The following is a 24,391-nucleotide window of genomic DNA, read 5'->3' on the forward strand; positions in this document are numbered from 1 at the left end:
TTATGTTAGAAAAAAGATAATATATTTTTCTAAAGCTATTCCCTAGCAATAAACACTTTGTTTGAGTATGAGAGGTTAAAAATGAGCTTTGTGAAAAGTGTTGTATACAACTGTTCTAAAATGATGCATGATTGCCCTCCACTGGATGTCGGCTGTATTCCCATTGACTTATAACACTGGGTTTTCTTTTAGAATGAAGTAAATGCAATTAAATGGGACCCATCAGGAATGTTATTAGCATCATGTTCAGATGATATGACCTTAAAGGTAAGTAGCTTAACAATTAAAGCTGTTTGTGAATCTACAATGTATTAACACATGATGAACTATAATTTGTTGATGGTATAATTTGACATTGTCATAATCTGGTATTCTTTATGATATTTATTAATATCAGTTTAAAATCTGTATTTGTTAGAGCCTAAAGTTGGATAAAATAGGTGGATTCCTCAGAAAGATATCTTTGGTGATTCTGTATTTCCTAGTAGCTGAAGTAAAGGCTTTTAAAGTCCTAATCTCATCTAATGAGAGTGTGACAGACCCAACCGGGACAGGGGCTTTTGGACTGCAGGGTAGACTCTTGCCTACTGACTATGGGCCCTGGCTTTTAAGGGAACACTACTCTTTGGGAGGTGTGTGCCTGGGGGACCCTTGGAGTGGTCTTGTTTCTAATTCAAGTCCATGTTTTCCCAAAACACACAGACACTTGGAACTGGAGGATCCATGTACATATTTGGGGTCTCCATGCCTCAAACCAGAAATGCCTGCTTCAGACTGTGAGACTCAGAGCAGATGTTACTATAATTAATGTTAATTGTATTCCTGTTTACAGTTTGTATTGTTAGGGTAATGTGATCAGGCCCTACCTGAAATTGTGTGGTATATAAATTATGTGTGAGTTTTTCATAAAGTGAGTTCCAGATGGCATCTAAGCTATTGTCAGCTAGTCTTGGTAGGTCACCTATAATATCTGGTCCCTGGTTCAAGACTGGAGGAAGCTATATCTTGACAGAAGCACCCAAGCTGGGTGCTGGAAGGTTCTGTCACAGGGAGCAAAGGCATTACCTCATTTGGAGGTAATTCCTCTCTTTCTGAATCCATTTCCTCCTTTCCCCTTCCCTTTTTAAGTGTTCCTCTTCCTGTTCTGGTGTTTAGATAAGCATAACTAGTCATAAATAGTCCCCTCCCCTCTCCTAACATCTATACATACTAACCTGTGTAAAAAAAGATTTATTTACCTACCTATTTTCAGCTCTCTCCTGTCTGATCACATGATTCAGCTCCCCTGTGTCATCCATTGACAAAACAAAACAAGGGAAAGGTATAACCAAAAAAGGGATAAGATAAATGGATACCCCAGCTTCATCAGGACACATGCACAGTTTAGGAGATATTCAGAGTGCATGCAGCCTGTGGATAGAATGCTTTTTATCAGGATCTCACGACATCAAGTTGGACGATGCGATTGGGCAATTTTTCCCTTTACTTTCCTTACAGTATTTTGCCTTTATGTCTGATGTTGTTCTGGTATGGATTCTCATATACATACTGTTCATGTTTTCTTTGAGTCAGATGTGCTTCACCCATGATATTGTCCGTGACTGCACTGTGATACTGTTTCTTTTTTTATATGTACTTCTGTTCTTGAATCTAAATTCTCTCAATAAAAAATATTGGGAAAGAAAACTAAAGCCTAGAAACCTAAAACCTAAAAACTATTTTAGATTTCTTTTGTTTTGTTTTTTTGTTTTTTAAATCTGTACATTGACTGAAGCATATGCACAATACTGAATAGTCCCGCCATTTTACAGGGAATGGAGCTGGGTGCTGACATAATGCAACTACCATGCGCATGTGTGGGAGTTACATTATCAGAGTCTGCCCAATGGGTAAAGTAAAAAGATAGTGGACTTGGAAGAAGAGAAACATAACATGGCACCCCCAGAGATGGATTGGATGCAGGGAGCTCCAACCTCACATCACTGAGAGCACACTTGGTGTTCAAGTACGCTGCGAACATTTGCACATTATGAAGAATGCTGGCCACCCCCACAACAGTTTACTTTTGTTTTAAGTGATATCTGAGATTACAGGGCAACAGTTTTGTATTAGGGATTAATACATCCCTAATTTCTACTTATATTATTCTTTAACAATAAAAAACAGAATTGTAAATAAGTAATGCAATTCTTTGGCCCGCCATAGGCATAGTAAATTTCTTTCCTGCTATGGTTTGAATCTTGGCCAGTTCAGCAGGATTTGAACAGTCTGTGGCTGGTCCTAAGATCCAATGCAAGCATAAAGGGTTTGACACTGGGAGACCATTGCCAGAAAATGCCCACTTAACTATCATTCCAACTTTATGTGGGAATTTCGGACCTATGGCAACCTCTCATCACTAAAAATTAACTTTCAAACATCAGACAACAGCTAATCACTTTAGTGCTAATTTCACCTTTATATGGACCTCTACCACCTTAACCACTTGCCGACTGCCTAACGACTATTTACGTCGGCAGTCAGCCCCTCACAGGCAAAGCGATGTCCGCTGCTCACTCACGATCGTCGGTTACACCGGGAGAAAGGCAGGCGGCTAGTGTAAACAAAGCCGCCTGTCATTCTCCCCTGTGTAACAGCAGAGATCATACGGTCCTGCTATGTAGGACCGTAGATCTCTGCTGTTACATGAAAAGCCACATCCAATCACAGTAAGAACCACGCTCCCTAGGGACACACTTAACCCCTCCTTCTCAAATAAAGTTAACCCCTTCCTTGCCAGTGTAATTTTTACAGTAACAGTGCATATGTATAGCACTGATTACTGTACTAATGTCACTGGTACCCCCAAAAGTGTCAAAAATGTCAGTCAAGGGTCCGATCTGTCCGCCGCAATGTCGCAGTCCCGCAAAAAAAACGCAGATTGCTGCCATTACTCGTTAAAAAAAAAAACAATAAAAATGACAAAAATATTTCCCTTAGTTAGTTAACGCAATACACAATAAAAGGGTGTGTAATTCTCGCGCTGTCCAATGCTTGTGCCCACCTAAAACCTTTAATGCTGCAGGTACTATTATTGGTAACCACACAATTCAGATCAATATAACGGGGAGGAGTACCGCACTTTAAAGGTGCATCCGTGCTCTAAAATATTTATGTATGTCTTCAATATATATAATATATAATATAATAATTCAAATAATATAACTATCTAAAGTGACTCAGTGCTAAAGTGAATAATTGAATATGTGCTTCACCATAAAACATTATTAACTTATAATTAATAGGTGTATACAAACCATATAAATATATTCAATAAATAATATTGGTGACAGACAAATATACATATAAAAAGTGTTCTGTGCATATATTCTCCCACTGTATTAAATTAATAATCCACGTCTTTGTTTAAATTCACAAGTGGTTCAATACTACTAATATATTTAAAGTGCTCAAGTGTCCCAAATGGTGTTAAATGGTGATCAAAATCTTCCTCCTAAAAATGCATGCAGGTGCTCTTCAGTGCAGTGACCACTAGGTGTCCTAAGCGCTCACCTCAATTCCTTCCATAATAAGCCTTATACTGTGTCTCTGGGATATGTTTCTTACTCCTCTCTGCCACTGGGGTGCTGTGGAGGTGCTGGATACCGATTTTCTCCTTATGTTGAGGATCGGTTTGATAGGGTCATGGAAGGGACTTCAGGATCTCCAAAATAAACGGGCCAATATAGTGAAGTATTGCCACATCATTTATTTATAAAAAAACAGAGTAACACTAACATGTAACAAGCCTTTCAAGTTCGCATAACCAATATAGGTCAAAGGGTGCCGCTATGTCACTTCCGGTGCTCTATCCTACGCGTTACGCTGCTTCCTCACTCAGCTTCTTCCAGGGATCCCTTTTAGAAGTCTCCCATATCCTCCTCTATTCAGTTATGGATGCAGAGAGTGGCCTGGTGTCTTATCAGGCATCATTCTCTGTGCTTAGAATTGGGGAAGGCCTACAAAAAGACATGGTTTCACTGGATAGACTTTACATTCTATTACACTGTCAAGGCGTTGCTGGCTGGCAACACCTGAACTGAACACAAGAATACTCACTTAGATGCATTTTAGGTGTAATATTTTAAAACATGTTTATTTACTATAACAGTAGATATTCTTAACTGTAATAAATAAGAAGAATGTGAAGAATCTCCATGTGATTTCATTTTATGGTTTTCTTGGAAGAATACATTTGCTTAAGGCGTTTTCTGCAAAATACTATTGCTAAATATATTCCTGCAGGAAATACAGAAGGGACACATCAGACATGCAGAAGTTAGATTTATTGTTACATAAATACATGGTGCAATTTTAAATAATATCTTGTTTTTTAAATAAAGGGGTTGTTAATAAGTAACATTTTGAACATACTTTTGGCCAGTCTTTTGAACAATGGACCAGTAAACATGATATAGAAATAGGAGTCCAAGTAGTGACCATACCAAGAATATGCACAGTGAGCCTATCCTTAGACACTGTTCCCAATATGCTATTCCGTCCACTTTGTCTTGGTCATGGACATTTGGGTTGTTAGGTACTGTACATACAGGGTATACTCCGCTCCTGTGAAGCTGCCTTTCCATAACTGTAAAGGCTTGTGTCCCCAGGCATGTGTTTATATCAGGACCTCTTCTCTGTCAAGCAAGTCAACGAAAAGGCAAAAGCAGCTTGAAGCAGGTTGATGCAGCTTAAAAGGGGTTAGATGCATCTGTCAATTAACTCAGTGATATTAAAAGTGTATTAAACTGATCTCAAATGCCAGCAGAATGTACCTAAAGGCAAGCTGCATTTGCCATTTGACACAAGCCCCAAAGCTGGCCATGAGGGCCCTGATTACAAATAGAGGCAAATCATGCCTATGCCTCATGTCAGCAAAGAGAGATTACACCTTTCACCTTTGATCAGACCTATGTGAACAGCAGTATTATAAGGGAGAACAGCTTGTGAAAGGGAGATTATCTGCAATAGCTTCAGTGGTACATTCTTCAATGAAATTTATTTGTGAAATCTTTTCCGAATTTTAACTTTGTTATTTTTCTGTAGATCTGGAGTATGAAACAAGACATGTGTGTACATGACCTGCAAGCCCACAACAAAGAAATCTACACAATCAAATGGAGTCCGACAGGCCCTGGTACCAGCAACCCAAACTCAAACATCATGCTTGCAAGGTGACTTATAATTAGAATATTACATATCTATGTCACAAAGCAAAAAGGGCCTAAATGGGACATATATTGCTTTGCACATTTATTATTATGGTTAGAACTATCAAATAACATTTTTTAAACTGAGGTAAGCGTGGTAAATATGAAATATTGCATGTGAATATTATGTTGTTTTATCCAGCCAGCAGATGGTGCTTTATGCTACCTTCATTAGTCTCTCAACCTTCCTCCTGTTGAAAAAAGGCTGATATTTACAGAGATCAATAGCTCAAGGTGAGATTTGCACACAGAGCTGGATGTGTCAGAATATCTTCCTCCTTATCAGACGGGTCAGTACAAAGATACATGAGAGACAGCTGTGTCTGAAAGAGAGATACTTCAGCCATGTTGTCTTTTAAGCTAAAACATAGTGCTGTTTATTTGTAAACCTCAAAAAAAAAAATATATATATAGTTAAAAAAATATACTGTTAAAAAAGGAACAAGTAAAAAACAAATGTAAAAGCCAAAATGGATCTTAAACCATTATAATTTACACTTAAAGTGTAAGTCCAGGAAAAACTAACTCTAAACCTGCTCTCTGCCACATTCTAAACCTAATCTATCTAACCCTGTAAATCAAAAATCGCTGTATTTACCTATTCTGCAGCCAATCCGGTCCGTTTTTTTCAGCGGCGGAAGCTGTGTGCAGGAGAGGACCGACAATGGCTGTGAAATGGCTAGGAAGTAACGTCACCATTAGACTTACTATGGGGGCTTCCGTTGTCGGCTGCCTCTTCTACACCCGCCTCCACATTGAAGCCACCGAGAATAGGTAAGCAGAGTGATTTTTGCTTTACAGGGCTAGATAGATTAGATTTAGAATATGGCAGAGGGCAGGTTTAGAGTTAGTTAGGTTTTGCCTGAACTTACACTTTAATGTTCTTGCTGAAGAAAATATTTATTTAGTTATATTAATTGTTTAATACTCTTTTTTCTTTGTTATTGGTTTTATAGCCATATTGAACAATTCTGATTTATAGCCATATTAAAAAATATAGTAAAATTATAACTTAATTTTTTAAAAGTTTTAGTAACTGCCATTTGTTGCTCAAATTAGGTTACAGTTTTTCTGCAAATTTTTTTAATATATCCGATTGACCACAAATTTTTGAAACAAACAGCAATAGTTTGCATTACGGTTATATTCTGTAACATTTTATACAAGATTTCACTCAAGTCAGGTTTTCTGGCAGCACTAAAAAATATGTACAGTATCTCACAAAAGTGAGTACACCCCTCACATTTTTGTAAATATTTTATTATATCTTTTCATGTGACAACACTGAAGAAATCACACTTTGCTATGATGTAAAGTAGTAAGTGTACAGCTTATATAACAGTGTAATTTTGCTGTCCCCTCAAAATAACTTGTCACACAGTCAATAATGTCTAAACCGCTGGCAACAAAAGTGAGTACACCCCTAAGTGAACATGTCCAAATTAGGCCCAAAGTGTCAATATTTTGTGTGGTCACCATTATTTTTCAGCACTGCCCGAATCCTATTGGGCATGGAGTTCACCAGAGTTGCCGTTGCCATTGGAGTTTGCCATTGGAGTTCTCTTCCACTCCTCCATGACAACATCAGGGAGCTGGTGGATGTTAGAGACCTTGTGCGCCTCCACCTTCCGTTTGAGGATGCCCCACAGATGCTCAATAGGGTTTAGGTCTGGAGACATGCTTGGCCAGTCCATCACCTTTACCCTCAACTTCTTTAGCAAGGCAGTGGTTGTCTTGAAGGTGGGTTTTGGGGTGGTTATCATGTTGAAATACTGCCCTGCAGCCAGTCTCCGAAGGGAGGGGATCATGCTCGGCTTCAGTATATCACATTACATGCTGGCATTCATGGTTCCCCCCAATGAACTGTAACTCCTCAATGCCGGCAGCACTCATGCAGCCCCAGACAATGGCATTTACACCATTATGCTTGACTGTAGGGAAGACACACTTGTCTTTGTACTCCTCATCTGGTTGCTGCCACACAGGCTTGACACCATCTGAACCAAATAAGTTTATCTTGGTCTCATCAGACCACAGGACATGGTTCCAGTAATTCATGTCCTTAGTCTGCTTTTCTTCAGCAAACTGTTTGCGGGCTTTCTTGTGCATCATCTTTAGAAGAGGCTTCCTTCTGGGACGACAGCCATGCAGACCAATTTGATGCAGTGTGCGGTGTATGGCCTGAGCACTGACAGGCTGACCCCTCACCCCTTCAAGCTCTGCAGCAATGCTGGCAGCACTCATATGTCTATTTTCCAAAAAACATTCTCTGGATATTACGCTGAGCATGTGCACTCAACTTCTTTGGTCAACCATGGCGAGGCCTGTTCTGAGTGGAACCTGTCCTGGTAAACCGCTGTATGGTCTTGGCTACCATGCTGCAGCTCAGTTTCAGGGTCTTGGCAATCTTCTTATAGCCTAGGCCATCTTTATGTAGAGCAACAATTTTTTTTTTTCAGATACATAGAGAGTTCTTTGCCATGAGGTGCCATGTTGAATTTCCAGTGACCGGCATGAGAGAGTGAGAGCGATAACACCACATTTAATACACCTGCTGCCCATTTACACCTGAGACCTTGTAACACTAATGAGTCACGTGACACCAGGGAGGGAAAATGGCTAATTGGGTCCAATTTGGACATTTTCCCTTAGGACATTAATGGCTGTGTGTTGAGTTATTTTGAGGGGACAGAAAATTTACACTAAAGAGAACAAAGAGAGACCCCTGCGCTATCAAGTGAAATGGTAAAGAGCAAAATGATAGGCCTAGTTAGCCTTGCCAAAGCTGAGTGGTATAAAGTAAAAATAAAGAAGTGTGGAGCTGCACTAATCCAAATAATTGTGTCTTCAAAACATACAGTAAAAGGTATTAAATAAATAAATCAATTAAATACTGTAAATCGACTGTGAAAATTCAAACAATTGTGCCAAAGCTGAGTGGTATAAAGTAAAAATAAAGATGTATGGAGCTGCACTAATCCAAATAATTGTGTCTTCAAAACATACAGTAAAAGGTATTAATTAAATAAATCAATTAAATACTGTAAATCGAGTGTGAAAATTCAAACAATTGTGCATATTCATAACTAACCAATACATGAGTGCAAATAAATAATATAAATTGTTGTGCACTAAAGACAGAGTGATAAAAGTAAATGGTGCACAATAAATCAATGCTAAAACATGAACAAATTCATTCCTATCATAAAAAATCCATCATGGAGAATAGTGTGATAAATACACACAGGTAGCAGTGAACACTCAATAGTGTAGAGAGTGAATAACACTATTGAGTGTTCACTGCTACCTGTGTGTATTTATCACACTATTCTCCATGATTGACTTTTTATGATAGGAATGGATTTGTTCATGTTTTAGCACTGATTTATTGCGCACCATTTACTTTTATCACTCTGTCTTTAGTGCACAACAATTTATATTATTTATTTGCACTCATGTATTGGTTAGTTATGAATATGCACAATTGTTTGAATTTTCACAGTCGAATTACAGTATTTGATTATGTTTTTAATTTAATACCTTTTACTGTATGTTTTGAAGACACTATTATTTAGATCAGAAGACACTATTATTTCGATCAGTGCAGCTCCAAACATCTTTATTTTTAGCAAATTGATACTGTTATAAAAGCTGTACACTCACTACTTTACATTGTAGCAAAGTGTAATTTCTTCAGTGTTTTCACATGAAAAGATAGAATAAAATATACAAACACACAAACGTGGTGCCATTTTGCCATGGTTATTGCATGGCAAAACACATTAGAATCATGGCAAAACATGCATGTAAAAGCATGCCTGGCTGAGCTTCTTTGTGGTGAGAAACGCTCATAGGGCAGTCCAATCAAGCGAATGGGCTGCCCTATGCACGACAAGTAGAAACGTGTGTGAATTGTACTTTTAAAATCGCAAACAGGAGCCTGCTTTTCCACTAAGCGATATGTGAATGGGGCCTAAGAGAATGGCAGCACAAGAAAACATAAATATCTAGGCTACAAAAATCGGCCTATTGTCAACTGTTTTCTGCTCATAGTAAACAAAGGAGCTAAATCTTTCACACATAATAATCCCACCCAAAATGAACATATTGGATGTACCTGAGAAAATAGGATTTTCCAAAAATAAAATTATTTATAAAAAATCAAATTAAATCTTCAAACTGTCAGCTCAGCAACTTGTTTATTTAGAGTAAGGTCAGCAGCACCCCCTCCCTGTATAAATAAGCCTTCTCTAGACAGTGGGAAGTAAATTGATTTTAGCTTGTTAGCTAGTGTAGCCACTTTAAATTTGACTAGTTATGTAATGTTAAAACTATTTTGTGTGTACAAGGGTTGAAATGCTGTCAGAGTTAATTGTAACTACCACATTCAATGCCCACACGCTACGTGGGGGCAGTGGGTGGGCGTCCCGTGGGTTGGCGCCTGGCCCCCGGGGGGGCTGGGGGGGGCCCGCGCTGGATCACAGTGTTGTTCCCGATGGGGGTGGTCCGGGGTGGGTTCCCCGTTGGCGCTGCACGGAATTGTTTGGCTGGGGGGCCGACTAGCGGGAGGCCCTATCCCAAGTAATAGGTTGGCGCTGTCTGATGGCTGAATTGGGTATACATTGTTCATTGTGATTGTTGCGGATTTCAACTGGTGTACCTGTATAACGTATTTGTTATTTGTTCTTTTTCTTGAAAATTTAATAAAAAACTATTGAAATGAAAACTATTTTGTGGCTTATCCTGATTTTATTATCAACTTTACAAAACAAGTGTAGCTGAAAGTGATTACCTATTACTAGCTATACCATGACCTGGATAAATGAGAATCCTCACAATCACAAAGTTTCACTTATTTATAAAGCTGCCCCAGGCATAATCAGTGATTAGTTTGTTATTTTTTAACTGGTTTAGAAAATCCTAGAAAATGTACTATATAGATAGAATTAACCATTTTATTAGTATTTTCTACCTGTTGTTCACCAAAAAATGTAGCAGAGAATTAACACTGAATGTAACAGAACGTCTCCCCGTAGCTGCGCATCTAAACAAATCAATCAATTGGTGAAGTGTAGCAACCTCAGCCTGGGCTCCAACCAGGCCCCGCCCCAACGCATTTCGCTCCACTGTTCATCGGGGTGGTGATCACGAGCATAAGGGGGAGTTTTTATACATCATTGGCTGTCACACAAAGTGGAAAAAAGAGTTTCAGGTGTGTGCATGTCTAATTATAAGGCCTCATGCACACTGGATGTTATCAAAATGTCAGTAGAATGCTGTAGCTGTAGAAGGAGCTTTTTAGCTTTTTTGCAGTAGCGTTTTTCTGCATTTTTTAGCTTTTTTCAGCTGTATCCTCTTTTAGCTTTTTTTAGCAAACCTATACTCCTACAAAAGCTTATGGCTTACAAACTTTGAAAAAGCCTTTTTGGCATTTTTAGGTGTTTTTAAGCTTTTATCAGAGTTAGAGCGTGTTTACAGCTGAAAAAGGCCTCTTAAAACTCACTAGTTCTGGGGTTTTTTTCCAGCCAGAAAATGTCTCTACCAAAAACTGCTGATAACAGCCTATGTGTGCATGAACACATAGGATAACATGCTGGGGAGTTTACTGGCTGCAGAAAAAAACGTCTGATGCCAAAAACAGCTGCTGTAAAAACATCCAGTGTGCATGAGGCCTTAAAGTTGTCGAGTTCTGTAATGAAGCATCGCCAACCAGCATCCATTGTAATCAGACTGCAAAAAACAAAAATGTCAAAAATTTAAAAACATTTGTTCTTAGTGTGGCCTAAATGCAAAAAAAAGCAAGAATAAAAAAACAGAGAACAAGGAAGCAAAAGTCTAAATATAAAAAGATCAAAAAGAAATAGAAACTAAATATCTCTATAAATGAAATATTTATGAGAATCCCCAGGAAGCAGAACACTTAAAGTTTAGTAAATGTGAATAGAGCAGGTCTAAAAATAATTTTTTTTTTTTTTTTTTGCTAAATGTAAGTTTAGAGCAGGAATGAATGAAGAAAACAAGGAAAAATGAGGCGAGCGTGGGAGAACGAAGAGGAAGAAAAAGAAGAAGGGTCAGGGGGATGTGAATAGCTATTCGTAGTAATGAGTGATGTTCCACTCTAAATTAAGGCCTTTGGGGGGCAGGTATCCAATTTAAAGATCCAAAATACCTCCATTTTGCATAGAAGGGAAAAACGATCATCGCCCTGAGTCGGGCAATTCATGGGAACCACTTGCTGTATTTTATTTTTTATTTTTCTTCACCATGATGTTCAGCATTTCTACATTCGGCACCTCAGCAGTGCAACTTTCAAAGTCAAAATTTTATTTAAAAAAGTAAAAAAATGGTATAATAAAGCAACCATAAATGATTAAATAAGGCAATAAATTAAAACAATGAATTAGGATCTTTATACATAGATTAATACTTTTAGATCAGGATTCTGACGTAAAGGGTTGATCCAACCAAAAGTGATATGTTAGTTATAAATGTAGTCTGGTAGTTAACCAATGGTTCCTGTCCACCTTGGAGATCTTAAGTGTTCTCACCTAGCTTTACAACCTTCTGTTGCATTCTACAATACATGTATAATTCCACATAATGTAAAATCCATCAAGGAGAGTGGGACCCTTCTAAATGACCACAGTTGGTGTGCAGACTCAGAAATTCCAGCACATATATCTCATCAATAGAGTAATATAAGAAACTGTCAAGTGGATCAAAGTGTATGTGTAGCCATTTTTGTTTTTATTATTTTGGATAGAATATGGAAGGGTTAGAACCCCTGTCGGTTTATTTTTTTGATGTCTGTATGCCTTTGGGAAAATTTCCTTTCAATAGATCATGTGTCCCCATTGGTAGGTCTTTGTGGCATTGTGACAACTCTTACATTTTGGATTTCAGTATATGTAAATACTTTCGAAAACATTGGGGTTCTTTAACCAAAACCGGAGAGTGCAAAATCTAGCGCAGCTCTAGAGAATTCTCCAGTTTTAGTAAATCATCCCCATTGTCTCTTCACTGGTTTACTTTGAAATCATAAAATGTTGATGAATCTGACAAATTTGTTATGAAGTATATTTTAGTTATGCAGCATTGCAAGTTATTTTAATCAAATAATTAAAAACATACAATAGTTCCTGATCTTAGTATTTCTTCTTCTTTTTTATATTATAGTGCATCTTTTGATTCAACAGTCCGACTTTGGGATGTTGAGCGTGGTGTCTGTATCCATACATTAACCAAACATCAAGAACCAGTCTATAGTGTAGCCTTTAGTCCCGATGGAAAGTATCTGGCTAGTGGGTCCTTTGACAAATGTGTCCATATATGGAACACTCAGGTAAGTCTACCAATCAAATATATTATAAAATGTATTCAAGAATTTGTATCTTGAACCAATAACACAATTAATTGGCCAGACTCAGTGGATGAGCTCTACCTGTTGAATGGCTGTTTACCCTGCTAGCTAAATTAATATGGTTGCCACTTTTGTTATTTTAATGGTTCAAGAACTAGGCCTGTGAAAATATATGCCAGACAGTTCAAGAATGTTATATTCAGTGTAAAGCTTAATATTGGGATCCACAACATAATCATTTTAGACATTTTGATTGCCATTAATGAATGAATGAATTATTTTAAAATGTAACTGTCTAGTAATATCTTCTCATCTAGTCTGGAGGTTGGTTCATCATAAGCAGGATGTTCCACTGCTGAGTGGTCACCAAGTTTATAGCATTACTGCTTACAGTCTGTTACAGGGTAGGTTATTTCTTAGCTAAACAAAAGCAACCCAAGCTGTAAAGAAAACACATTTTATATAAAATTTGATCTGTCTTTTCCAACAAAACCTTGACTTCAGCTTTTAGGTAATTTTTTCTGACTTTAGCACAGCCACAATTTTATTATTGACTCAGTTTTTCTTATTGATATACATTAGCACTTCATATGTTGGCTGGAGTTTCAAAGTCAACTGTTGTTGTTTCTGTTGTTTCTTCCAGAATGGCTCTCTAGTACACAGCTACAGGGGAACAGGAGGAATATTTGAGGTTTGCTGGAATGCCAGAGGTGACAAAGTAGGAGCAAGTGCCTCGGATGGATCAGTAAGTATCACTATAGATGTCACTGTCAATTTTTGATGAAGCTTACACCATTTACTGCTAATATCACTCTAGTGTCATACTTGCCACCCTTTAAAAACAACATATTAACACTAGGTTGCCAGTTCGAACCTCAACCACGACACTACCTGCCCAGAGTCTGCATGTTCTCCCTATGCTTGTGTGTGTTTCCTCCAGGTACTCTGGTTTCCTTCCACACTCCAAATACATGCTGGTAGGTTAATTGGATCCTGTCTAAATTGGCCCTAGTATGTGTGTGTGTGTGTGGGAGTTACGTACCTAAAAATGTATGTTCTTTGAGGGCAGGAACTGATGCCCATGTACAATATTCGGTAAATGTAACGTGCTATGAAAATGTATTTATTTATTACCTGTAATAAATAAATTAAATAAATTAGGACAATATCCTGTTGAATTGCTGTGCCCTAATATATAAGCACAGTGGCTAAGTGGTTAGCACTTTGGCCTAGCAGCACTAGGGTCATCAGTTAAAATCTCAACCACAGCACTACCTGCACACCGTTTGCACTTCTCCCTGAGCTTGTGTGTCTTTCCTCCCACACTCCAAAGACATGCTGTTACGTTAATTGGTTCCTCTCTAAATTGGACCTAGTATGTGTATGTGAGATAGGGACCGCCGAATGTAAGCTTCTTGAGGGCAGGGACTGCAGTGAATGTACAATATACTGTATGTAAAGCACTGTTTAAATTGATGGTGCTATATAAGTACCTGTAATAAGAAATGTAAATTAATAAATTACACATAACACTGTGATATTAACAGCTAACAGTAGAGGGCAGCAGTTGGCTACATAAGCACCTCCATAGCACAATCATCCAAAGTTTTTTTTTAAAGTGTATCTATCCCAGAAATGAAAATGTAATTTAGCAGACTTTAGATGTTGTGGCTGCAATAGTTTTCTTTTTAAGGCTTTTTACCACCTGATGATTCTGCCAGTAATGCACTTACAGTCCGAGGATAACAACACTCATTCACCCTTCTGTATCAGGATACCAAAAATAAGATAGGACTATGGAACTCAACCCCTCTCCTATTGTCTATAATGCAGAGGGGCGTAGTTCTGTAGTTCTCAAAGAGCAATGTCATTTAAAACAGCCATTACAGGCGCAGAACACAAGAAGTTAACAGCTCACAAAATTTCCAGATATTTTTTTTTACTTATTAAATAGATATTACAAAGCGCTGTATATATTTAAAATACCAAAAGGGACCAAATAAGAGAAGCTCATTTATGTAGACTTTTAATGAAAAGTGTACATTTAAAAAAATGACTTTTGAAATTGCTTTAACATATTAAAGATAGTGTAGCACCCTCTAGTATGTGTGCTAGATGTAGATAGTTTTTTTGTTAGTGTAGGTAAAAATTTGTTTTAGCTCAGGTCTTTTTTTTTTTTGTTTTTTAATTTGACAATTTTTATTGATTTTAATACATAAACAAAACAAACTATCATAAACAAAAGGGAATTTATTTAGGACACAGAGATACCAACACATATTAAATCGTTATGATATCGGCTCCCAGTTACCCAAAAAAAAAAGGAAGTGGGGGAAAGCATGCCTCTAAGGCATTCTCCATGTCGTTAAATAAACCACCAGTGTTCAAACCCCAATCTAATAAGTGTATATCTGTGTCAGTGTTCAGTAAATCAGGGCTGGGTGACTCATCCTAGCAGCCTCTTTGGAACTCCCCCCTGTTTTCTGGGACATTGAAGAATGTTCTAGACATAGTGGGTGGAAGTTAGGAGGAACTGCTTGGCCTTTTGGTGAAAGATGCATTGTAGATTTTGAAGTCGCACACAGGTAGATGAAAACAAAAGGTGTCTTTATTCTTCAAAAATCATCAAGGACAAACAGACAGTGTAGGAACAGATGAGTCCAAGGTAGACGCGTTTCACAGCACGAACGGCCGCTTACTCATTTAAATAAAGACACCGTTTGTTTTCATCTACCTGTGTGCGGCTTCAAAATCTACAATGCATGCTTCCGGATGGCGGATCTAGCCAGCACCAGGTTGGGCTTGCACCTGAGCGGCTTCCCCTCTCCCCTTTCTTCACTTTTGGTGAAAGAGGCAGCTGCAACCAGGTGGGCTAGAAGTGCCTGAAGAGGGGGTGCTGGGATCAGTAGCCACAGGAGTAATGCAAACTGGACACTGAAACTCTGCTACACAACCTCGGGTTCCTGCCTGCAATGGACCACTGGTTTATTCTGACTGAGTGACTGTCAGATCTTTACACAGTGATCCAGCTGGGTTTTGCAAGGAAGCGAGTGCTGGAGGAAAAAGAGTTGTATATAGAGACTGTATAGAGACTGTATATAGGAAGAAAGTCCCTGAAGTTTTGCCAAAGTCAAGTGGGCATTCCATAACCTCCCAACCCTATCCAAGTTATTAACCCTCAATAAACAAGAAAAAAAACAAAGTCACTGACTTTTCCCTGTTTCAAGAGTGCCTGTGAAAACTTGGTGTGCCTGGCTGTGGGGATTTCAACTACTTGCGGCTCCTTGGGGGTATGCTACATTTACAGTATATACGACTTTAGTGTATGGGGTAAAACTGTACCTGTTTTTAAACAATCCTGAATGTTTAATACTGTATGTTCAGAATAAGCTATTCTGTTTAACCATGAGAATGCCTGCAATTAATAACCGCTTTACGACCACCCCATAGCAGTTTTACTCCTACAGGGTGGCTGCTCTGTGCAGAATCATGTATATATACGTGATTCTGCACTTCTGGGTTTTGAGCACGAGTGCATGCCGCTGGCGGCTTGCTCCTGCTGTGACTTTACACAGCGGGAGCTGATAAGTTAATCCCACGAACCCTATGTTCACATGGACCTGCTGATCGATCGGTACTCTGACAGAATGACAGTCTTCCTATGTAAACAAGGCTGACTGTCATTCTGTGAGTAAAGAAGACATGGATCCTGTGTTCCAGTGAAGCAGGAACACCAATCCATGTCTTCAAGTAGTAAAAGCACCTCCCCCACAGTTAGTAAGCACTCCCTAGGCACACATTTAACCCTTTGAATGCCCCTGATGTTAACCCCTCCCCTGCCAGTGTCATTAGTAAAGTGACAGTGTTTTTTTTTAGCACTGATCACTGTAATAATGTCACCGGTCCCAAAAAAAGTGTCAGTTAGGTGTCCGATTTGTCCGCCGCAATATCGCAGTCCTGCTATAAGTCGCTATAATTAAAATAAATTTGTAGCAGGCTACATATTGGCCTAAATTGATGAAGACATTTGATTTTTTACATTTTTTATCAAGAGAAAGCTCTATTTGTAGGGAAAAAAGGACATACATTTCATTTGGGTACAGTGTCGCAAGACCAGGCAATTGTTAGTTAAAGCAACACAGTGCCATATCGCAAAAATGGCCTGGTCAGGAAGGGGGGTAAACCCTCTGGAGCTGAAGTGGTTAAGTGTATAATAACCACTTAAAATATCCAGGACATTTTACAACCCTAAGGCAAATGACCATCATCCCCTAACTATACTTTCTATTCTCTTTAGTGGAAAATTGTGTTTTATTTATTATATATATATATATATATATATATATATATATATATATATATATATATATGACTGTAATAGCTTTTTAAGAAAGATGTCTCGGGGAATCACAATTTTTTGACATATCTCAGAAACAGCAATCTTCAGAAGCTCTTCATAAGCACACTGACAGTGCTATTTCCAAAGTCGAGTGCTCTGGTTATGTAATGCCATCATTAAGATTTTAAAAGTTATGTAAGAGTGCTGCATTGGCAAAATGTCCACATCATCAAAACATCATAAATATTTCAGGCAGTAAATATTGCTTATACCAGTGCCGGTCATCTTGAAAAATTATAGAGGGCCTCATTTCAAAAGGGCCACACAGCCACTGTGCTTTTTTGTGCCTTGAGCTGCATTGCATCAAGTTAAGCAGCCCATTCACCATTAATGGACTGTAATGCACCTCAATACCTGATTTTTTTTTTTGCAGTGCACCACAACTCACATTTTACAGAAAGTGGGAGGAAATTAGTCCCATCATTGATGTTAGGGGTATTTTTTTTCCGTGTGTTTTTTCTTTCAAATATCTTTATTGAAAATTTGCAATTTACAAGCCTCAAACAGAAACAGAAAGGAGTAGATTTACAAAGTGTGTGTGTAACCAACTACTAATGTTTCCTTTTACTGCATTGCTATTATCTTTTTACAAAAGTGATTACATCCCTCACATTTTTGTAAATATTTTATTATATATTTTCATATAATTATATCTATATATATATTATTATATTATATAATATATCTTTTCACTGAAGAAATTACACTATTCTATAATGTAAAGTACTGAGTGTACAGCTTATATAACAGTGTCAATTTGCTGTCCCCTCAAAATAACTCAACACACAGCCATTAATGTCTAAACCGCTGGCAACAAAAGTAAGTAGAAAGTCAAAATGTTAAAACTGGGCCCAATTAGCCATTTTCCCTTCCCATTGTCATGACTTGTTAGTGTTACAAGGTCTCAGGTGTGAATGTGGAAGTTCACACTGGAAGTTCAAAAGGGGACCTCATGGTCCATTAATGAGATAAAATAAATATTGCTAAATACAGAGTTGCGCTCAACCAAAATACACTTAAGTAAACCAAAAAAATCTTAGATAAATATGAAGTGCATAAGTTAATCAGTTAAACCAAATTGTAGTGCAAATATAAACCCCAAAGGTGCGGATGCAAATAAATAAATTTGACTGTGCAATCGATTAGCAATCCACATTAAATGCAAGTAAATAAATAAATAAATAATTGTACAAACAGGTGACAGTCCACAATAAATATAGTGGTAATTCACAGTGAATGATAATCCAATGCATAATGTCCAATATGGAATAATTGTGGGAGATTGATAGTAGCAACGAATTCAGTGCTTGATAATGAACTCCAACACCTCCACCAAAGAACAGGGTCACCCGGTGTGCACTAAATTGCTTACCAGATGAAGTAGACCCCTTAATTACAGGGGGTCAATTCAGGCAGGAAAACCACAAGCAAGGACAGGATAATTAGCCAGCATCGACAGGGGACCAGATATCCAATAGGCACTTCCAATACACTTCCAGATATTCACCTGTATATATTCTTATCACCAGGACTAAGTCTCTCAGATACCGTGACTTTCAAGGTGACGGGCAGGCCAGTCCCCAAAAGCTCCCCCTTCCTCTTCACTGCAACCACCTGAACTCCGATCCCACCATCAGCAATTCTAGATGCAGCTCTTTCCCCTCGCACAGACTGTTATTTATTTATTTATTTATTTATTTACTTGCATTTAATGTGGATTGTTAATTGATTGCACAGTCAAATTTATTTATTTGCATTCGCACTTTTGGATGTTTATATTTGCACTACAATTTGGTTTAACTCATTCACTTATGCAGTTCATATTTATCTAAGATTTTTTTGGTTTACTTAAGTGTATTTTGGTTGAGCGCAACTCTATATTTAGCGATATTCATTTTATCTCAATATACGTTTTACACATTTTGCTGCGGCCCTTGATTAGGAATTTTTTCCTACACTTTATAAATTACTTATTCTATCACCAATTATATTTATTATATTATATATATAAAATTGTATTCACCCTCCATTGCGCGGGTTTTGTTGGTGCTTACACAGCCATTAATGTCTAAACTGCTGGCAACAAAAGTGAGTACACCCCTAGGTGAAAATGCCCAATTAGTCATTTTCCCTCCCCGGTGTCATGTGACTCTTTAGTGTTACAAGGTCTCAGGTGTGAATGGGGAGCAGGTGTGTTAAATTTGGTGTGATCGCTCTCACTTTCTCATACTGGTTACTGGAAGTTCAACATGGCCCCTCATAGCAAGGAACTCTGAGGATCTGAAAAAAAGATTTGTTGCTCTACATAAAGATGGCCTAGGCTATAAGAAGATTGCCAAGACCCTGCAACTGAGCTGCAGCATGGTGGCCAAGGCCATACAGCGGTTGAACAGAACAGGTTCCACTCAGAACAGGCCTCGCCTTGGTCAACCAAAGAAGTTGAGTGCATGTGCTCAGCATCATATCCAGAGGTTCTCTTTGGAAATAGACGTATGAGTGCTGCCAGCATTAGTGCAGAAGTTGAAGGGGCGGGGGGTCAGCCTGTCTGTGCACAGACCATACGCCGCACACTGCATCAAATTGGTCTGCATGGCTGTCGTCCCAAAGGAAGCCTCTTCTAAATATGATGCACAAGAAAGCCCGCAAACAGTTTGCTGAAGACAAGAAGACTAAGGACATGGATTACTGGAACCATGTCCTGTGGTCTGATGAGACCAAGGTAAATGTATTTGGTTCAGATGGTGTCAAGCATGTGTGGAGTAACCAGGTGAGGAGTACAAAGACAAGTTTGTCTTGCCTACAGTCAAGCATGGTGGTGGGAGTGTCATGGTCTGGGGCTGCATAAGTGCTGCCGCCACTGGGGAGCTACTGTTCATTGAGTGAACCATGAATGTCAACATGTACTGTGACATACTGAAGCAGAGCCTGATCCCCTCCCTTCAGAGACTGGGCCGCAAAGCAGTATTCCAACATGATAATGCCCCAAACACACCTCCAAGACGAACACTGCCTTTACGAAGCTGAGGGTAAAGGTGATGGACTGGCGAAGCATGTCTCCAGACCTAAACCCTATTGAGACCCTGTGGGGCATCCTCAAACAGAAGGATTAAGGCAGTGCTGGAAAATAATGCTGGCCACGCAAAATATTGACACTTTGGGCCCAATTTGGACATTTTCACTTAGGGATGCACTCACTTTTGTTGCCAGCGGTTTAGACATTAATGGCTGTGTATTGAGTTATTTTGAGGGGACAGCAAATTTACACTGTAATACAAGCTGTGCACTCACTACTTTACATTGTAGCAAAGTGTCATTTTTTCATTGTTGTCACATAAAGAGATATATTTACTGAAATGTTAGGGGTGTACTCACTTTTGTAAGATACTGTTTATAATTGATCTGTATGGAAGATCTACAATAAAATATAGAAAAATAAATGAAAAGAAAAGAAAAAGAACAAATGTCAGGGATATTAATGGTAACTCCCAGCATTGATGTCAATTGAGTCTCTTTGTGAAGAGAAAGAGAGGAGCCGTGCACAACACTGGATTGATTGAGGACTCTTATAAGTATTTAGGGAGGTGGGGGAGGACATAAAGCTTTAAAACATTTTTTTTACCTTAATGCAGGTAATGAATAAAGGTAAAACATGTTTTGGCTTTAACCACTTCCCTACTGCTCTATAGCCAAAAGACGGCTACAGTGTACAATTCCTGAAGGGCGTCCCAGAACCACGCCCCCCCCCCCCCCGCATTCCCACTAGGACATGCAGCTTGTGCGCTCTCTGATCATTGTAAATGGCCAATCACAGCAGCCCTTCACTACATCATCACCTGTGTCCAGTCACAGCTGATAACATGTAAACACACTTGCCGGTTATCGTCTTTCCTTTCTTTAAGCGCAGTCACAGCGTGAGAGCCGGTAGCCAGCGATTGTGACAGGGGAGGTTTACACTGGTAATCAAGGCACTGATCATCAATGTCCTGATAATCAGTGCAGCCCCAACAATGCCAATCAGTGTCACCTATCAGTTCCTCATCAGTGCCGCCTATCAGTGCCCATCAACGCCGCCTATCAGTGCCCATCAATGCTGCCTATCTGTGCCCATATGTGTTGGCTATGAGTGCCCATGAGTGCTGCCTATCAGTGCCCATCAGTGCCACCTATCAATGTCCATCATTTCTGCATATCAGTGCAGCCTCATCAGTGCAGCCTATCGGTGCCCATCAGTGCAGCCTCATTAGCACACATCAGGGAAAGAGAAAAATTCTTTATTTAAAATAGATACTAAGAAACACTTTTTTTTTTCAAAACTTTTGGTCTTTTTTTGTTTGTTTAGCAAAAAATAAAAAAAACCCAGTTGTGATTAAATACCACCAAAAGAAAGCTATATTTGTGTGGGAAAAAAAATTATAAAAATGTCATATGGGTACAGTGTTGCATGACCGTGCAATTCTTATTCAAAGTGTGACAGCACTGCAAGCTGAAAACTGGCCTGGGCAGCAAGGGGGTGAAAGTGCCCAGTAGGCAAGTGGTTTAAGAAGATCTTTTCCCTAAATTAAAAAAGTCAGAAATCAAAAAAAGTCAGCAGCTATAAATCCTGGAACTAAAAAAAACTATTAAAAGTACTAGGAGAATTATTGTGATATAGAATATCAAACTATAATCTTATATAACTATTAACTATAGTTTCTCTGGAAAACTGTAGAAAGATAGCTGTGGGTCAAACAGTGCTGAAACCCCTCCGGCTGTCACATAAATCTGAACAATGATTGCTTTAATGAAAGGGGAGAAGTAAAGGCTTGTACACACTTGACGAAAATCGGACGAAATATCCTCCGATTTTTCTCTCTCATGCTCAGCGGTCATAACCGTTTTTAGTTGACAGTGCATAATGTTCATGAAATTTCTAATTCGATTTTTTTTTTTTGGGACATTTGTTCCTTCCGGGTCGTCAGCAACTTCAGATCATGCGTGGTCTTTCGTATTTGATTTTTCGTGGACGTACTGCATACACATTAAACGAAAATTGGTCGTCTGGGGACGGATGATAAAAATTTTGGTGTTTGTCCCTCCGTTTTTTTTTTCGTTGAAAATGTCGGCATGGGCTGCTGAAAGTTGTGTACACACTAGCCGAAAATCGTACGATTTTACCTCGGATGGGAATTTTCAGCAGATTTTCTACTAGCATGTACCCCACTTAAGAGGCAATCGCCATGATTCTGTAAAGTGGGGTACACACTAGTAGAAAATCTGCCGAAAATTCCCCTCCGAGGTAAAATCGTACTATTTTCGGCTAGTGTGTACACAACTTTCAGCAGCCGATGCCAATATTTTCAACGAAAAAAAACGGAGGGACAAACACCAAAATTGTTATCGTCCATCCCCAGACAACCAATTTTCGTTTAATGTGTATGCAGTACGTCCGCGAAAAATCGGATACAAAAGACCACGCATTATCTGAAGTTGCTGAAGACCCGGAAGTCTAGGAACAAATGTCCCACAAAAAAAATCAGACAAGAAATTTTGTAAACATTATGCACTGTCAACTAAAAACAGTTATGATCGCTGAGTATGAGAAAGAAAACTCGGAGGATATTTCATCCAATTTTCGTCAAGTGTGTATGAGCCTTATTTATAGTCCTGGTTTGTAATATCTATAGTTACACAGTCAAAACATGCCCTAAAAATATGGGCCTTTTGATTTGTCCACCACTGCATTATTGCTCCATTTTCTCTGTCCCATCCCCTCCAGTGTGGCTGGAGAGTGGAGGAGGGTAAAGATATGCTGCTGGGGAGGGGGTATTTGAATGAATGTGATCCATTGGTTTGCCCTGCATTAACAAAGCACAGGTTCATTTTAAGGATGTCAGTTATTAAGATTTTGCTGAAGTTGATTAATGGAGAGCTCTTGGTGACTATCTTGGTGACTCTATCTTTTTTTTTATTATTACTGTGGTGTATCCAAAGGTAACTGAGACCCTTCGTAAAATCCTAACTCTTCAATCTTTAAGCAACTGTATACCTTTTTTAACAGAAAAAAAAAAGTTCATCAAGGCTGTCACTAGACTAGAAAATACTACATATAGAAGCAGTACCCTAATTCCGTGATATAGTGTATGTGCTTAAAAAAAATGTTGCTCCACTGCATAACGCTATCACACAAATGGCTTCTCATTAGCTCTTCTAACTTATGATCTTTGCCTCCAGGTCTGCGTTCTCGATCTGAGGAAGTGAAGCCAGCTGTCCTATTTTATTGTTCAAATGGACCAGCAGCGAATGTGCACTGTCTGAAATCACAGTCTCTGGCATTTTGTACAAACCTAAGAAAGCCAGGAAATGAAGCAAGACCGAACTGCCCTCAATGCAGAACATTTCAGGATGTCTGTAGATCTTCACTGACCCATTTCTCCAGAAATCCTGGTGTGAGTGGATATTTGTCCAGCTGGCTTTACTGGATTCTAGACTCCGAAGTAGCAAGCCAATTTTTGGATTCCCAGACACGTTGTTGTTGGTTAGGCTCAAAACAACAGTGCCAAAACAAGAAATTAAACCCAACACAAGTCAAGAAAGAAAAAAAAGTAAAGGCTCTGATGAACCAAAAGGGAAAACACTTATAATGATTTTATTTTTTCTTCAACATGTAATTGGGTCACTGCAGTTTTCCCAAAGGACCTACAAAGACCAGTTTTTAACAACAAATCCATGTGACTTTGTATGACAAACTTTCTATTTTCTAGACTACTTTTTTTTGCTTTGATTACCCATTCAGTGGTTTTCTATCAGCTCAGACTAGTGGATGAGGGACAATCACAGGGTTATGTAAGGAACTAATGTTGCTTTTATTTGAGCTCCCTCCCCCCTCCCTAAGATCAGTGTGACCTGCTGGCTAGTTACACACTTGAAGAATTGCTTAGTTTTGGTCTTTGCAAAAATTAGTCTCTGGTCATTCTCTTGGCTCCTACATTGATAGGCTCTTAACGAGTTTTCCATTGCAGTTTCTTAGCAATGGACTAACCTGTACTGAGGTGTCTCTCCCTCCACAGCTTAGCATATAAGGGCACTTTTCATGACACGGTGTAACATGCTTTTTATAAGAATGAGATGCCGGTAAAGCTTTTTACTAGAAGAAAGATGAACTTTTAAAGAGAAAGAACCCACTGTATTTTTGAAAAAGAAAAACAAATATTTTTTATGTTAAAAATCTTAATTCTAAAAATGAAAAAATGCAAATGTTGGGGTTGTCTAAGTCATACAAAAAAAGTAAAAATGTCAAGGTATATTAAAGACTTGGTACATTTTTTTGATTTTGAGTTTCTTTCTTAATTCTATGTTTATGATTAGGTGCACACAAAAATGTGGCATGTATTTTTTTACCACTGA

General features: G+C 38.6%; 1 protein-coding gene across 1 annotated transcript in view; it reads left to right on the plus strand.

Annotated features, from left to right (window-relative positions):
- Positions 1–24,309, plus strand: part of TBL1X (transducin beta like 1 X-linked) — a 398,056-nt gene extending 373,747 nt beyond the window's left edge. Inside the window, exons 13-17 of the mRNA XM_082245440.1 lie at positions 193–267; positions 5,086–5,213; positions 12,426–12,591; positions 13,253–13,354; positions 23,219–24,309. Coding sequence (XP_082101566.1) covers positions 193–267; positions 5,086–5,213; positions 12,426–12,591; positions 13,253–13,354; positions 23,219–23,245 — 498 coding nt within the window. The 3' untranslated portion in view covers positions 23,246–24,309. The remainder of the gene's footprint in view (positions 1–192; positions 268–5,085; positions 5,214–12,425; positions 12,592–13,252; positions 13,355–23,218) is intronic.
- Positions 24,310–24,391: the final 82 nt, after the last annotated feature.

The sequence above is a fragment of the Pelophylax lessonae genome (assembly GCF_965119305.1).
Source record: "Pelophylax lessonae genome assembly, chromosome: 2".
In the NCBI taxonomy this organism is placed as follows: Eukaryota; Metazoa; Chordata; class Amphibia; order Anura; family Ranidae; genus Pelophylax; species Pelophylax lessonae.